This window comes from Macaca nemestrina, chromosome 7, assembly GCF_043159975.1.
Source record: "Macaca nemestrina isolate mMacNem1 chromosome 7, mMacNem.hap1, whole genome shotgun sequence".
Classification (NCBI taxonomy): Eukaryota; Metazoa; Chordata; class Mammalia; order Primates; family Cercopithecidae; genus Macaca; species Macaca nemestrina.
This window is the reverse complement of record NC_092131.1, coordinates 11,395,376-11,409,855: the sequence shown is the minus strand read 5'-3', so window position 1 is coordinate 11,409,855 and position 14,480 is coordinate 11,395,376. Positions and strand designations below refer to the sequence as shown.

Below are 14,480 nucleotides of genomic sequence, written 5' to 3'. Positions count from 1 at the left end.
CCCTCTTCTTCAGAATCCTCATTATTTTTAGTCATCGGGTCAGCGGACACTGGGATATGATTCCAGACTTTACCAACAACGGAGATAAAAAGGCACAGCAATCACATGGCCCCCTGGGACAGACGCCCAGGGAGACTCCGAAAGAAACCGTGCACTGCCCAAGGGCTCCCAGTGGGCAGCAAGCCAGGGTGAGACCCGGGCTGCACGCGCGGCGCCGCGGAGAGCACTCGCCAGGACATCCGCCTGGCGCCCAGCGGCCTAGAGAGCGCGCAACTGCGAACCCGAGCCCGGCATCGCCCAGAGCGCTCCGCCCAGCCCCCGGCATGACACACCACGCCCTGCCCGGCACGCCCCGCCCAGCCCCCCGGCACGACATGCCCAGCCCTGCCCGGCACGCCCCTCCCAGCCCCTAGGCACGACACGCCCCGCACTACCCAGCTCGCCCCACCCAGCGACCGGCGCAACACGCCCCGCCCCGCCTGGCACGCCCTGATTAGCGCCGGGCACGACACGCGCTGCCCCGCCTGGCACGCCCCGCCCAGCGCCTGGCTCTCCCTGCTTCGCCCACGACACGCCCCTCCCAGCTCGGCAAGCGTGCCCGGCGCCCAGGCCCCGCCCCCAGAGAGAGAACCTGCCCCGCCTCCCCGCCCCGGGCCCCGCCTCTTGGCAAGCGGAGTGACGCTTTCACCTTAGCAACCGGCGCGGCTCCCACCATGGCTGAAGAAGAGGAAACTGCTGCTCCCACGGAGAAAGTTATCCGGATCCAGAGGGTGTTTATAAACCTGCTGGACTCCTATAGCAGCGGAAACATCGGGAAGGTGAGCGGCGGCGGCGGCCCAGAGCCTCAAGCCAGCTCTCAGCTCCCAGCCCTCGGGCCCCGGTCCGCAAACCCAGCGAGGGTCTGCGCCCCAGGGCGCTGTCGGGGCCTTTCTTCAGGGAGGGTCCCGCGTCCTGGGCACCACCAATGCCCCTTGGACGCCAGTCTGCACCCAGGCTGGACAAGGGATCCTACGTGGAAGCCCAGGTGTCTGGACATCACTGGTCCATCCCCTGTTCCTCCTTTTAATGAGGGGAAACGGAGGCTAACAGGGAGGAAGGAACTTGCCCAAGATCACATAGAGTGTTGAGGCCAGAACCTGGACAGAGAGTCCAGGTCTCTTGCCTCCTACTAGGTTCGCTTTCTACCCCTCCATCGATTTTGCAGCGGGCAGCTAAACGAGAAAATAAATCAAAAAAAAAATTTTTTTTTTGAGACGGAGTCTACCTCTGTCACCCAGGCTGGAGTGCAGTGGCCCGATCTCGGCTCACAGCAAGCTCCGCCTCCCGGGTTCACGCCATTCTCCTGCCTCAGCCTCCCGAGTAGCTGGGACTACAGGCGCCCACCACGACGCCCGGCTAATTTTTTTTTTGTATTTTTAGTAGAGACGGGTTTCACCGTGTTAGCCACGATGGTCTCCATCTCCTGACCTCGTGATCCGCCCGTCTCGGCCTCCCAAAGTGCTGGGATTACAGGCATGAGTATATCAAATTTTTATATTGCCCATGAAGCGTTTTTCATTCATCCATCCCTTCAATATATGGTTTTTGAGCATCTATTATGGACCAGACACTGTTTGGGTCCCTGAGTTCCATTAAGTTTCTCACCTTTCTCTGTCTTTATCCCTGGAAAATGAAGATATTCAAAAAAAGGGCTCTGAGGCCCTTCGTGCTAATATGACCAGTTGTCAAAAGAAAGCCATGATTTTATCATTCTCCGTGGGTAGGACCCATCGATCTTAATTCTGTACTCTAGAGCTACAGAGAAATCTAACCTCACCATGAACAGACTTCTCTGAGGCTAATGACTGCACTTTCGAACGGGACAAATCTGTTTAAAATAGGATGAGGCTACAGTATGTGCCATCTGTATTAGTTTTCTAGGGCTGTGGTAACCAGTTGCCACAAACTGGGTGACTTTATAAAACAGAATTTATTCTCTCACAGTTCTTGAGGGCAGAAGTCCAAGATCAAGGTGTCAGCAGGGTTGGTTTCTACTGGAAGCTCCAGGGGAAGAACTGTTGCTTGCCCCTCTCCTAGCTTCTGGTAGTTGCCAATAATTCTTGGCACCCCTTGGCTAGTACACTCCAATCTCTGCCACCTTCTTCACATGGTGTTCTCTCCCCTGTGTCTCTGCATCAAAACTTCCCTCTTCTTCTAAGGACACCAGTTGTTGGATTAGGACTTACCCTATCCAATATGGCTTCATCTTAACTTGATTACATCTGCAAAGACCCTATTTCCAAATAAGGCCACATTCACAGGTTCTAAGAGGACAGGAATTTGGTGGGGGTAGACACTATTCAACCCTGTATACCTTCTAAAATGCATCCATCAAAAAACAGAGATTTAGGGTGGGGCGTGGTGTAATACTAGCACTTTGGGAGGCCGAGGTAGGTGGTTCACCTGAGGTCAGGAATTCGAGACCAGCCTGGCCAACATAGTGAAACGCTGTCTCTACCAAAAATACAAAAATTAGCTGGGCATGGTGGTGAGCACCTATAATCCCAGCTGCTCGGGAGGCTGAGGCAGGAAAATCACTTGAACCCACGGGGCAGAGGTTGCAGTAAGCCGAGATTGCATCACTTCACTCCAGCCTGGGCAAAAGAGCGAAACTCCATCTCAAAAAAACACACAAAAAAACAAAAACCAGAGATTAAGGAATATAATTTAGGTGTGTGTGTATATATACCTATATATATATGGCATATAATTATACAAGATTATATATATATGTATATTACATATGACCTATATCTACCAGAAGGGACTCTAAACACATGATACATCTTCCAAATTATCAGAAAAGGTAGGAAAGAAGAAGCAAAGACACAAACAAAACTGTAACAAAATATTTTTAAAGAAAGGAAGCATTACCACACAGGTGTAGTATAATCTTATTTGTGTTTTTCAAAAAAAAATACAGACATAGAGAAGACAGATGATTTATCTGTACACAGAAAATACACAGAAAATGTCCCTGAGGTCAGGAATTCGAGACCAGCCTGATCAACATGATGAAACCCTGTCTCTACCAGAAATATAAAAATTAGCTGGGCGTGGTGACAGGCACCTGTAATCCAGCTACTCAGGAAGCTGAGGCAGGAGAATCGCTTGAACCCGGGAGGTGCAGGTTGCAGTGAGCCAAGATTGCGCCACTGCACTCCAGCCTGGGCGACAGAGTGAAACTCCATCTCAAAAAACAAAAAGGTGACATTTAATCTAACATACACAGGATAAGGCTCAAGCCAGAGAAAATAGTTCTCAGAGGACACAGCAAAGGCACAGGTTCCAAAGTAGGGATAGGGTTGGCGGGTTTTGTGTGCACAGTGGCTAGGGGGCAGTGCACCAGGTTTCCTGGGCCCACTTCTTCATTAGGTGCAGCAAGTACTGTGCCCAGGGCCCATGAGACTTTTAGGGGCCCACAAAAAGTGTGTTAATTTCTTTTAAAATCAGAAGGAAACAAATCTTAGAGTCAATGAATGTGTTTGTCTCTACAGCATGCAATTGAGAAATATAATGTTTAATTTTTTTTTTTTTTTTTTTTTTTAAATGGAGGAGAGGGCCCACGGAGTCCAGAATGTGGCCCAGTCAGCTCCTAAGCAGGGATGCATTCATAGTCTGTGCTCCATAGAAATGTATTACATAGATTAGTGGAGCAGAGGCTAGCACAGACATGGTCAGGAGTTTCATTTATACTCTAAATTCAGTGGGAAGCCTTGAACAACGCAGGGGCTAGGGGTTTTGCTTTTCAAAAAGATACAGATATAGGACGCAGTGGCTCACGCCTGTAATCCCAACACTTTGGGAGGCCAAGGCATGTGAATCACTTGAGGGCAGGAGTTCGAGACCAGCCTGGCCAACATGGCAAAATCCCATCTCTACTAAAAATACAAAAATTAGCCAGATGTGGTGGCTTGTGCCTGTAATCTCAGCTACTCCAGGGGCCGAGGCAGGAGAATCACTTGAACCTGGGAGGCAGAGTTTGCAGTGAGCCGAGATCGCACCACTGCACTCCAGCCTGGGCGACAGAGTAAAAATCTGCCAAAAAAAAAAAAAAAAGATACAGATATAGAGAAGATAGTTGAAAATCTGCACGTAACTCTTATTTATTTATGTATGTTTAGAGACATGGGTCTCATTAACGTTGCCCAGGCTGGACTCGAGTACCCGGGCTCAAGTGATCTTCCCACCTCAGTGTCCTGAGTAGCTGGGACTGCAGGCTGTGTACAACGTTTGACTCCCCGGAACTAAACTACTAATAACCTATTGTTAACAGGACCCCTTACCAATAACATAAACAGTCAACACGTATTTTGTACACATAAAATATATTGCGTTCTTACAATAAAGTAAGCTAGAGGAAAGAAAATGTTTGTAAGAAAATCATAAAGAAGACAAATATATTTACTATTCATTAAACAGAAGTGGGTTGCCCTAAAGGTCTTCATCCTTTTTGTGTTTATGTTGCATAGGCTGAGGCAGAGGATGAAGAGGAGGGGCTGGTCTCAGGGGTAGCAGAGGTGGAAGAAAATAAGTGGACAAGTGTACCTACAAAGTTCAAACCTGTGTGGCTTAAGGGTCACCTGTATAAAAAAGGGAGGGGACATGAACATGGTTGAGATTAGGAATGAAGGAGAATCTAGGCATGGTGGCACACGCCTACCTTCCCAGCTGCTCAGGAGGGAGAGTGGGGAGGATCGCTTGAGCGCAATTTGAGGCTGCAGTGAGCTGTGATTGCATCACTGCATTTCAGCCTGGGAGGTATACATAGGGCCGAGTAAAACCTTGCCTCAAAAAAAAAAAAAAAAAAAAAAAAAGAATGAGGGAAGGGAATTTATCTCCTTCCTTAATCCCCTTTGATTTTGATTTTTTTTTTTTTTTTTTTTTTTGAGATGGAGTCTCGCTTTGTCGCCAGGCTAGAGTACAGTAGCACAATCTTGGCTCACTGCAACCTCCACCTCCTGGGTTCAGGCGATTCTCCTGCCTCAGCCTCCTGAGTAGCTGGGACTACAGGCATGTGCCACCATGCCCAGCTAATTTTTGTATTTTTAGTAGAGACGGGGTTTCACCATGTTGGCCAGGCTGGTCTCAATCTCCTGACCTCGTGATCTGCCTGCCTTGGTCTCTCAAAGATCTTGATTATTTTTTATAACAATATTTTTATAATGAAACTTCTTTTAGTATACAGAGATCTTTTTCTAGCAATCCCCCTGCCTTGGTCTCCCAAAATGCTGGGATTATAGGCATGAGCCACCACGCTCTGTACAGAGATCTTTTTCAAAAGCTTTGCAATAACAGAATTTTCTAGTTGGTCCTTAATTAATCAGGGCCTTTCTCAAATTCCAGGTAATTACTGATCATCTCCTCCAAGGAACATGGGAGTGGGAATATAAGGAATATGAGAGAAATGGAAGCTGTGTCTCGTCGTTAGGCTTACAGCCCAGTTGAGCAATGCCACCCTAGCCCCATCTCTTTTTGCTGCGCATCAATTTCCTCAACTGTGAAAGGGGATAATAAAATTGAATATGTACGTTTGAGAGATAAATGAAATGAAAACATACATAATTTACTTGGGAGAAATATATTCCAATAGGAGGTTGAAGCTGGCAATCTTGCATGCTAACCTGGACTGTTTTCTATCAAAAGAAATGAGGTGGGACTTTCTGTTTATTTGGTTTTATAATTTTTTATTCCCAAGGTATGGTAATTCCATCATTATTTATATATGCTTAATAGATAAAATAAAATGATTGTGGACATATATAAGTAGTTATTGACATATAAACAAATGAAACTCTTCACCACCACGGAGGCCACTTCTAAGGATAGCTTTTGGAAAACAGGAAGAGAAACTTTGCCAACTTCTGTCTATTTCATTATTCCATACTGCAGCCACTGGCCACATGTAGCCATTGAACACTTATGTGTTCAATGTGGTTAGTCCACACCAGCCTGGGCAACAACAGCAGTACCCCATTTCTACAAAAATAAATATAAAAATAAAAAATTAGCCAGGCGTGGTGGCACACACCTGTAGTCCCAGCTACTCGGGAGGCTGAGGCAGGAGGATTGGTTGAGGCCGGGAGTTTGAGGTTGCATTGAGCTATGCTCGCACCACTGCACTCCAGCCTGAGCAGCAGAACGAGACTCTGTCTCAAAAAAAGAAATGTGACTAGTCCACATGGAGATGTACTGTCAGTGTAAACTGCAGATTGAATTTCAGATAAAAAAATAAAATATCTCAATAATTTTTATATTGATTACATATTAAGTTGATAATATTTTGGATATATTGCATTAAATACCACAGCATTTCATTTTTTTTTAAAGGCAGAGTCAGCTTGCTCTGTTGCCCAGGCTGGAGTGCAGTGGCACAATCTCGGCTCACTGCAAGTGAGCAGTTCTCCCAGGTTCAAGCAAGTCTCCTGTCTCAGCCTCCTCAGTAGCTGGGACTACAGGTGTGCGGCGCCACACCTGGCTAATTTTTGTATTTTTAGTAGAGATGAGTTTTCACTATGTTGGCCAGGCTGGTCTCGAACTCCTGACCTCATGTGATCCACCTGCCTCAGCCTCCCAAAGTGCTGGGATTACAGGCATGAGCCACTGCGCCCGACCTCAGAGCATTTAAATTAATTTTACCCTTTGTTTTCACTTTTTAAAATGTTGCTTCTAGAAAATTCAAAACTACGTAAGTGCCTGTAGTCCCAGCTACTCAGGAGGCTGAGGCAGGAGGACCCCAGGAGTTTGAAACCAACCTAGGCAACATAGCAAGACCACATCTTTAAAAATAAATAAAATAAAATAACCTATGTGGCTCCTATTACATTTCTACATTTCTGTTGGACAACACAAATGTCATCCCTGTGACCCAGCTCTGCCTGCTGCTAGAGGAGTGCAGTATCCAGAAACAAGTTAATGAAGCTCTCTGACCCTGAGTCCCTCACCTGTAAAATGGGGAATTATAACAGTACCCACTCCTCCAGGAATTCAATCAACTTAAATGAAATGACAGTGTGCAAAGCATCTGCTTTGCCTTGCTGGTGCCCAGCAAGCACTCAGGAAAGGTAAGTTTCTAGAATCGTCATTCACTGGCTCCCTGACTCTAATTTGTTCTTACAACATTTGGGAAATTTCTGTTTCCTTGCAGTTTCTATCTAACTGTGTAGTTGGGGCTTCACTTGAAGAAATTACAGAGGAAGAGGAAGAGGAAGATGAAAATAAGTCAACTACGCTGGAAGCTTCCTCAACCAAAGTGAAGGAAGGCACATTCCAGATTGTGGGCACGCTGTCCAAGCCTGCCAGCCCGCGGCCTGACTTTGCGGTGGAGACGTACTCTGTAAGTCCCGGAGGCTCTGGCCAGGAGTAGACAGAGGGAAGAGTCGCCTTCGGCTCCAACGCCTTGACAACTTGTTTTACCGTTTGTCTCCCCTCCCCTCTCTTCCACAGACATGGCCAGGTTGAGGGAATGGCTTTCTGCTGTGATGGAGATTTACCTCATTGACCCCACTTTCAATTTTGGGCCAAAGCAAAGAGTTTAAATTAGATAGTGTGGGAAAGGATGGATCTAATTTGGACTTTCAGACTCATACAATTCTTCTCTCCAGCATATTCTGCCCAGGATTATCCAAGATGAGTCTGTGCCATGATGGGTGCTGTCTGTGAAGGACAAATAGGCCGGGTGCAGCTCACGCCTGTAATCCCAGCACTTTGGGAGGCTGAGAAGGGAGGATCACTTAAGGCCAGGGGTTTGAGACCAGCCTGGGCGACATGGCAAGCTCCTGTCTCTATTTTATATTTATGAAAATAATTTTTTTAAGAGAACCATCCTTTGGTAATGCGCCACTCAGGAATAATATACCATTGCTGTCTCCGGAAACAGTGCTGTCTCCACAAAACAAATTCAACACAGTCCTAGTCCTGAGACATTTAAATGTCTGAGAAGGAGTGGCCCCTTCTTCTCCCGGGCCATCTCCTCCCTTACCCTGCTTGCTACTCTCTGGCCTACCATACAGCTTTCTACATGCTGTACCCTGCAGCAGCCTTCTCTCTCTCTCTTTTTTTTTTTTAACCCAACCCACCTTATTCATCCTTCAAGACTTGTGTCACTTCCTCCAGGAAGCTGTTCATGATTCCTACTTCTCTCTCACTCCCAGTTTGGATTCTGAGCTCTTTTTTGAGCTCCCATATCATCCTTTATCTGCCTAGATCATAATGGTTTTCACACTCATTGTTATCACCTGTCTATCGTGGGGTCCATGGACATTGACTGTCAGCTCCTTGAGGATGGAGACCCTGACTTGTTTATCCCCGTGTTTATCCATGTATCTGTGGCACCTAACACAGCCACTGCCACAAAGTGGCCTTAATAAACACTAGTGGAATGGACAGATGCATCCCCTCCAGATATCTTTAGGACCTTCCCATTCACCCCCTTCCTCTGTCTTCTGGGTATTCTTTCTCATTCACCTCCCTTCTCTCTCTTCTTGCCACTGGCTTCTTCCTCTACACCTACACATATGCTCAATCATTCCTACGGTAAAAAGCACTTAACTTGACCTCCCTGCTGGCCACCAGCCTCTTTCTCTGCCCCTGGCCCCTGCCACCACTGAACTTCAGGAGACCACCCGCATTTGCAGGCCTCACCCATTCACCCCCACCATTCACTGGTCTATCCAATGCTGGCCGGCCCTGCCCACAACACTTCACAGGAGGTGCCCTGGCCAATGTCACCAGCAGTCCCCTGAGTCCCGAGGGCTTAGCTCACCTGGCTTCACAGCAGCAGCCTGGCTTCCGGAGAGAAACTCGCCTTCCCTTCTTGTGCCTCGGCTCTGCACTGACTAAGTGCCCAAGCCCTTCTTCCCAGCTGCTTTCTCTGGCTCCTTTTCCTCTTTTTACCCTTTAAAAGCAGTTTTCCCCAGAGCTCCCTCCCTTCCTACAAAGGTGACCTTCCTAAATTTTATCCAGCCCTATAGCTTCAGCTCCCCATATAGCTAATGCTTTTCTCACCTGTCTGTAGCCTCCAAATCCAGCTGCCTCCTAGACCAGTCTCCAGTTGTCCTGCAGGCATTGCTAAATCAACATATCCAAAATCATATTTATTAGACCCCCCACAAAAACACTCTTTTTTTTTTTTTTTTGAGATGGAGTCTGGCTCTGTTGCCCAGCCTGGAGTGCAGTGGCACGATCTTGGCTTACCGCAACCTTCGCCTCCTGGGTTCAAGCTATTCTCCTGCCTCAGCCTCCCGAGTAGCTGGGACTACAGGCGTGCGCCACCACACCCGGCTAATTTTTTGTATTTTTAGTAGAGACATGGTTTCACTATGTTGTCCAGGCTGGTCTTGAACTTCTGATCTTAGGTGATCTGCCCACCTTGACCTCCCAAAGTGCTGGGATTACAGGCATGAGCCACTGCGCCCAGCCCAAAACCACTCTTTGTGTGACTTTGTACTCTGGTTTGTATTAAAGACCTTGCTATCTCTATCAGTTGGGGCTGTCTTGGACTGCATGTCATAGAAAACAGAGGTGACCCAAACTGCCTTAATAAATAAGGAAATTCATCAGCTTATGTAGCTGGTGGCCCAGAAGTGGAACCAGCTTCAGAGCTGATCCACAGGCTCCAGCTCCTCTTCCTGCCCCTTCCTGGGCTTTGCCCTCTTTGAGGGATGACTTTATCTTCAGGCTGGCAGCAAGGCTGCAACAGTCCAGGGCCTTAGTTCATCATACACAGTGACACTCTGGCAAAGCAAACTTCCAGAAAGTCTCAAAAAAAGGAAGATGGACATTGCCAGCAGTCCCTGGCAAGCATCTCTTTGAGTCTCACTGTCGTGAATGGAGTCATTGTCCCTTTCCTGAGACAGGCACTTACCCTTAGATCAATTAGGCTCATCCTTTAAGCCAGAAGAGGGAGTTAATTTCCCGCAGGCTGAGGAGTATCTGAAGCAAAATTGGGGTTCTGTTGGAGAAAAGGAAGAGCTAACAGAAGTTTGTAGACAACAACAGTGTCTTTTATCCCATTCATCGTGCACTTGCCTTCCATCAAAGCTGAACCCCTCGGAGAGCTGTGGGCTCTTCGCTTGCCCTTGACCCTGAATCCTATTGGACATGGGGTCCTCAGCACATCTCTTTGTCAGGTGTCCAGTCTGCCCCTCCTTTCCATTCTCATAGCCATGTGCATTAGTTCCGATCTCCAGCATCTCTCACTACTCACCTGAATTTGATTCTGCAAATGTTTCCTGTGTACCCTAAGGATCCACAGATGAGCGTGGAGCTCACGGCTTGGCAGGGACTCTGTGACAGTAAATGTGGGCACAGAGCATCACCCAAAGCTCTCTGAAAGGCGCACCTAAGGAGTTCTCAGTCTTATCTAGAAAGACAGGCAAATGAAGCTTCAAATAGCTCCATGCCAAGCAGATCGAGGCCTCCTATGCTCTGATCTTGAGATCCTGGAGCCTCCATTAGCACAAAGTCCTGCAGATGGCCATCCCTTGGAAGGTTGGGATCTACTGGAGATGGTAGGGCTGAGGCTGGTCTTCCGTGGTTGAGTGGAGCTTGCCAGACAGGTAAGGGAGGAAGGAAACACCAAGCAGGGGGGAATGCCTGGGAAAGTATGTGGTGGCTGTGGCAGAGAAAGAGCATGGGCTATGGGGAGCCACGGAGAAGACACAAAGGTGGCAGAAAAGGTGAGGGAGAGTGCTCGTTTCAGCGGCACACATGCTGAAATTGGAACGATACAGAGAAGACCAGCAAAAATAAAGAAAAGAAAAGAAAAGGTGAGGGAGAGGTGAGAATGGAAACCGTTGGCCTGGTCCAGGTTATGAAAGGTGCCTCTACCTGGCTCAACAGGCCACCTACTATTCCCTGAGCACTCCGGGCTCTGCCAGGTGAGCTCGTATTCATCCTTCCAGCCCAACTCAAGTATCTTCTCCTATGAGACATAATCATGTCTTTCTCTTAGTCCATCGAACCTCAAATGTGCCTCTATCTATGACAGCCCTTTCCACATTTGGGGCTAGCTGTGCAGGTTGCACACTGTGCAAGAGTCCCTGGCTAAGGGAGTGAGTAGGGGCTGAAGAGCAGCCTGTTATGTTGGCTGTCCTGGGCCCCTTCTTATAATTTTTTCACCAAGCAGGTCACCTTTTTTCTCATTTGTACAAGGGCTTCATATGTGCTTGGTTGGGTCCTTGTCTACATTAGACCACAATTATTTGGTATAAATCTTCTCAAGAAAGCACATACACACACACGCGCACACACACACACACACAATGCTCCTTAGTATCAGCAGCTATATATTATGCATTTTTGCCTTTTTTACTACAGTCAAAAGCAGGGCCCACAAATGTTTGTTGAGTGAACAAATGAATGCACAAAAATAGTCACTCCACATTGGGTGAAGACAACCATTCTCTTGAAAATGTGGCTGTTTCGTCTTAAATAGATCCAACCATAATTTGACGCGTGTGCATGTTTTTCTATGGACACCACTCGCACCTGCTTTTACAAGCTGGAAACATAGATGCTGTAGCTCCTTTCTCTGGGACCACATCTAGAATACACATCTTTGAGCCCTTGTATTCTCCCAGTGTTTTCTTCTTTTCTTTCATGTGTTATTTCTGAATCTTGATGCATCCTAGGTGTACTGGGAAGGTAGTGTCCTTTCGCACTGTTATGCTACTGGTAAAGTAAAAATGGATGTTTTGTTCAGGATTGCCAGTGGCTCTCCTCTTGCACATTCAGTCCAGAGAAGGAATTGAATGGCTGGTGGTATGGGTTGAGTTGTTTCTCCCACACCCTGAAGAGATATATTGAAATCCTAACCCTCAGTGTTTCTGAATATGGCCATATTTGGAGATAGGGTGTTTGCAGAGGACATCCAATTAAATGGAGGTCATCAGCCAGGAATGGTAACTCACGCCTGTAATCCCAGTACTTTGGGAGGCCGAGCGGGCAGATGACCCAAGGTCAGGAGTTCAAGATCAACATGGCCAACATTGTGAAACCCTGTCTCTACTAAAAATACAAAAATAGTGGGTGCCTGTAATCCCAGCTACTCGGGAGGCTGAGGCAGGGAGAATTGCTTGAATCCAGGAGGTGGAGGTTGCAGTAAGCTAAGATTGTGCCACTGCACTCCAACCTGGGCGACAGAGCGAGAGTCTGTCTCAAATAAATAAATTAATTAAATAAATAAATGGAGGTCATGTAAGTGGGCTTATCATCCAGTATGACCAGTGAGCTTATAAGAAGGGGAAATTTAGACACAGATGGCACACAGGTAGAACACCATGTGAATATCAAGGCGGAGATCAGGGTGATGCATGTACAAGATGAGGAAAAGATTGCCGGCAAACCAGCAGAAGCTAGGGGAGAGGCACGAGACAGACTCTCCCTCTCAGCCCTTAGAAGGAACCAACCCTACAACACCTTGATCCTGGATTTTTAGCTTCCAGAACAGTGAGACTTTGGTTGTTCAAGCCATGCAGTTTGTGGCAGTTTGATACAACAGCCCTAGAAAACTAATGCAGATTCATCCAAAAGGATCTAGGGAACAGGACTGGAGAAACTAGCAACCTAGTGCATGCTGTTGAATTTAACAAGGATGTATTACCTTGCCAAAGCAGAACTGTCATTTCCTGAGGAAACGCATCAGCTTGCCTTTGTTCTTCAGCTTGGTTTAAAAGGTTCTACTTTAATACAGTTGGTCAAGGAACTGTGGAAAAAAGCTACTGTTCAGGACAATGGGAATAACAAATAATGCAAATCTTGGTTTGGAAATGCAGGCTTTTTTTATTGTTCTCTTAATGTACTCAAGGTATTGTACTATTGGGAAGTGTACTGGTATTCATGCAGCAAGGAATGACTAGTTAAAACACAGTGATCACCGGCTGGCACCATGACTCACACCTCTAATCCCAACATTTTGGGAGGCCAAGGTGGGCGGATCACCAGAGGTCAGGAGTTTGAGACCAGCCTGGCCAACATGGTGAAACCCCATCTCTACAAAAAAAAACAAAAAACAAAAAAACAAAAACCCAGGCATGGTGGCATGTGCCTGTAGTCCCAGCTACTTGGGAGGCTGAGGTATGAAACCACTTGGACCTGGGAGGTGGAGGTTGCAGTGAGCTGAGATCACGCCACTGCATGCCAGCCTGGGCAACAGAGTGAAACTGTGTCTCAAATTAACAAAAAAAAGCACCGAAAATGATCAGCAAAGTTACTTCTATTTAATGTATAAACTTTACATTTTTAATCATTAAAAGTTTCTGTATTTTTAAAATATTCCCAGATGTCAACTGTAATAAGATACCTTACATCTAGAAAGAGAGCAGATTAAATCCATCTTGAGAATTCTAAGACAATCCACATTCATCATTCCTCAGCACTTCTGAGTGATTCGTGATATCTAATTGCTCAAATAATCTTGCATAGAGTTTGAATTAGTTTTAAATGCCTCACTCATTTTCTTTCAGTGTGTTCTAATTCTTCCCTTCTGAATTGGAGCTTAAACAGCGTGCAGAAATAGTACCTAAGATTATTATGCAATTTTTAAATCATCTGTTCCAAGCTGTTTTCATAAACTTCTTTGTTACTTGAAAACTACACACAGAAGAGAGTCACAATTTCATTTTAAATAGAAATCCTCCTGCAAGCGTTTCCTGTGGGACTCTTTGGTGTAGCATACCTATTTTGAAAATTATCATTTCATCGAAATATTAAGGTTACCTTGTTAGCTGCCTGCTGCAAATGACTGTCAATTTTGTTTTTCAGGCCATCTCCCGAGAAGACCTTCTCATGCGCCTGCTGGAGTGCGACGTTATTATTTATAACATCACTGAGAGCTCACAGCAAGTGGAGGAAGCCATCTGGGCAGTCTCTGGTCAGTGAGGTGTACTCTTTTATCTCCAGAGATGCTATTGTAGTGCTGCTTACTTCACCTAATAGTCATCTAGGAACACTAGGCAAAGTAGGGCTATAGAAAAACTGGTCTGAGACATACCTAAAGTATGAAATCCGTGATAATAATATGAATAGATACTTCTGAAGAATAGAATATTTTTAATTATCAAAAAAATGAAGGCCGGCATAGTGGCTTATGCCTGTAATCCTAATACTTTGGGAGGCCGAGGTGGGAGGATTATTGAGCCCAGGAGTTCAAGACCAGCCTGGACAACATGACGAGACCATGTCTCTACAGAAAGAATAAAATAAAATAAATGTATTTTTTTAAATGAAACATTACCCAGGCTGAAGTGCAGTGACCTGATCATAGCTCACTATAGCCTCGAACTTCTGGGCTCAAGAGATCCTCCCACCTCAGCCTCCTGAGAGCTAGGACTACAGGCTTCTGCCACCGTACCCAGCTAATTTTTATTTTTTATTTTTTTGGTAGAGATGGGGACTTGCTATGTTGTCCAGGCTGGTCTCAAACCCCTGGAGGATGGCCT

General features: G+C 46.4%; 1 protein-coding gene across 3 annotated transcripts in view; it reads left to right on the top strand.

The window, feature by feature from the left end:
* The first annotated feature begins 662 nt into the window (after positions 1 to 662).
* Positions 663 to 14,480, top strand: part of LOC105467660 (adenylate kinase 7) — a 99,824-nt gene continuing 86,006 nt past the window's right edge. For all 3 annotated transcript variants that reach the window (XM_071099637.1, XM_071099638.1, XM_071099636.1), the window contains exons 1-3: positions 663 to 818; positions 7,187 to 7,375; positions 13,804 to 13,912. In XM_071099637.1, coding sequence (XP_070955738.1) covers positions 714 to 818; positions 7,187 to 7,375; positions 13,804 to 13,912 — 403 coding nt within the window. In that variant the 5' untranslated portion in view covers positions 663 to 713. The remainder of the gene's footprint in view (positions 819 to 7,186; positions 7,376 to 13,803; positions 13,913 to 14,480) is intronic.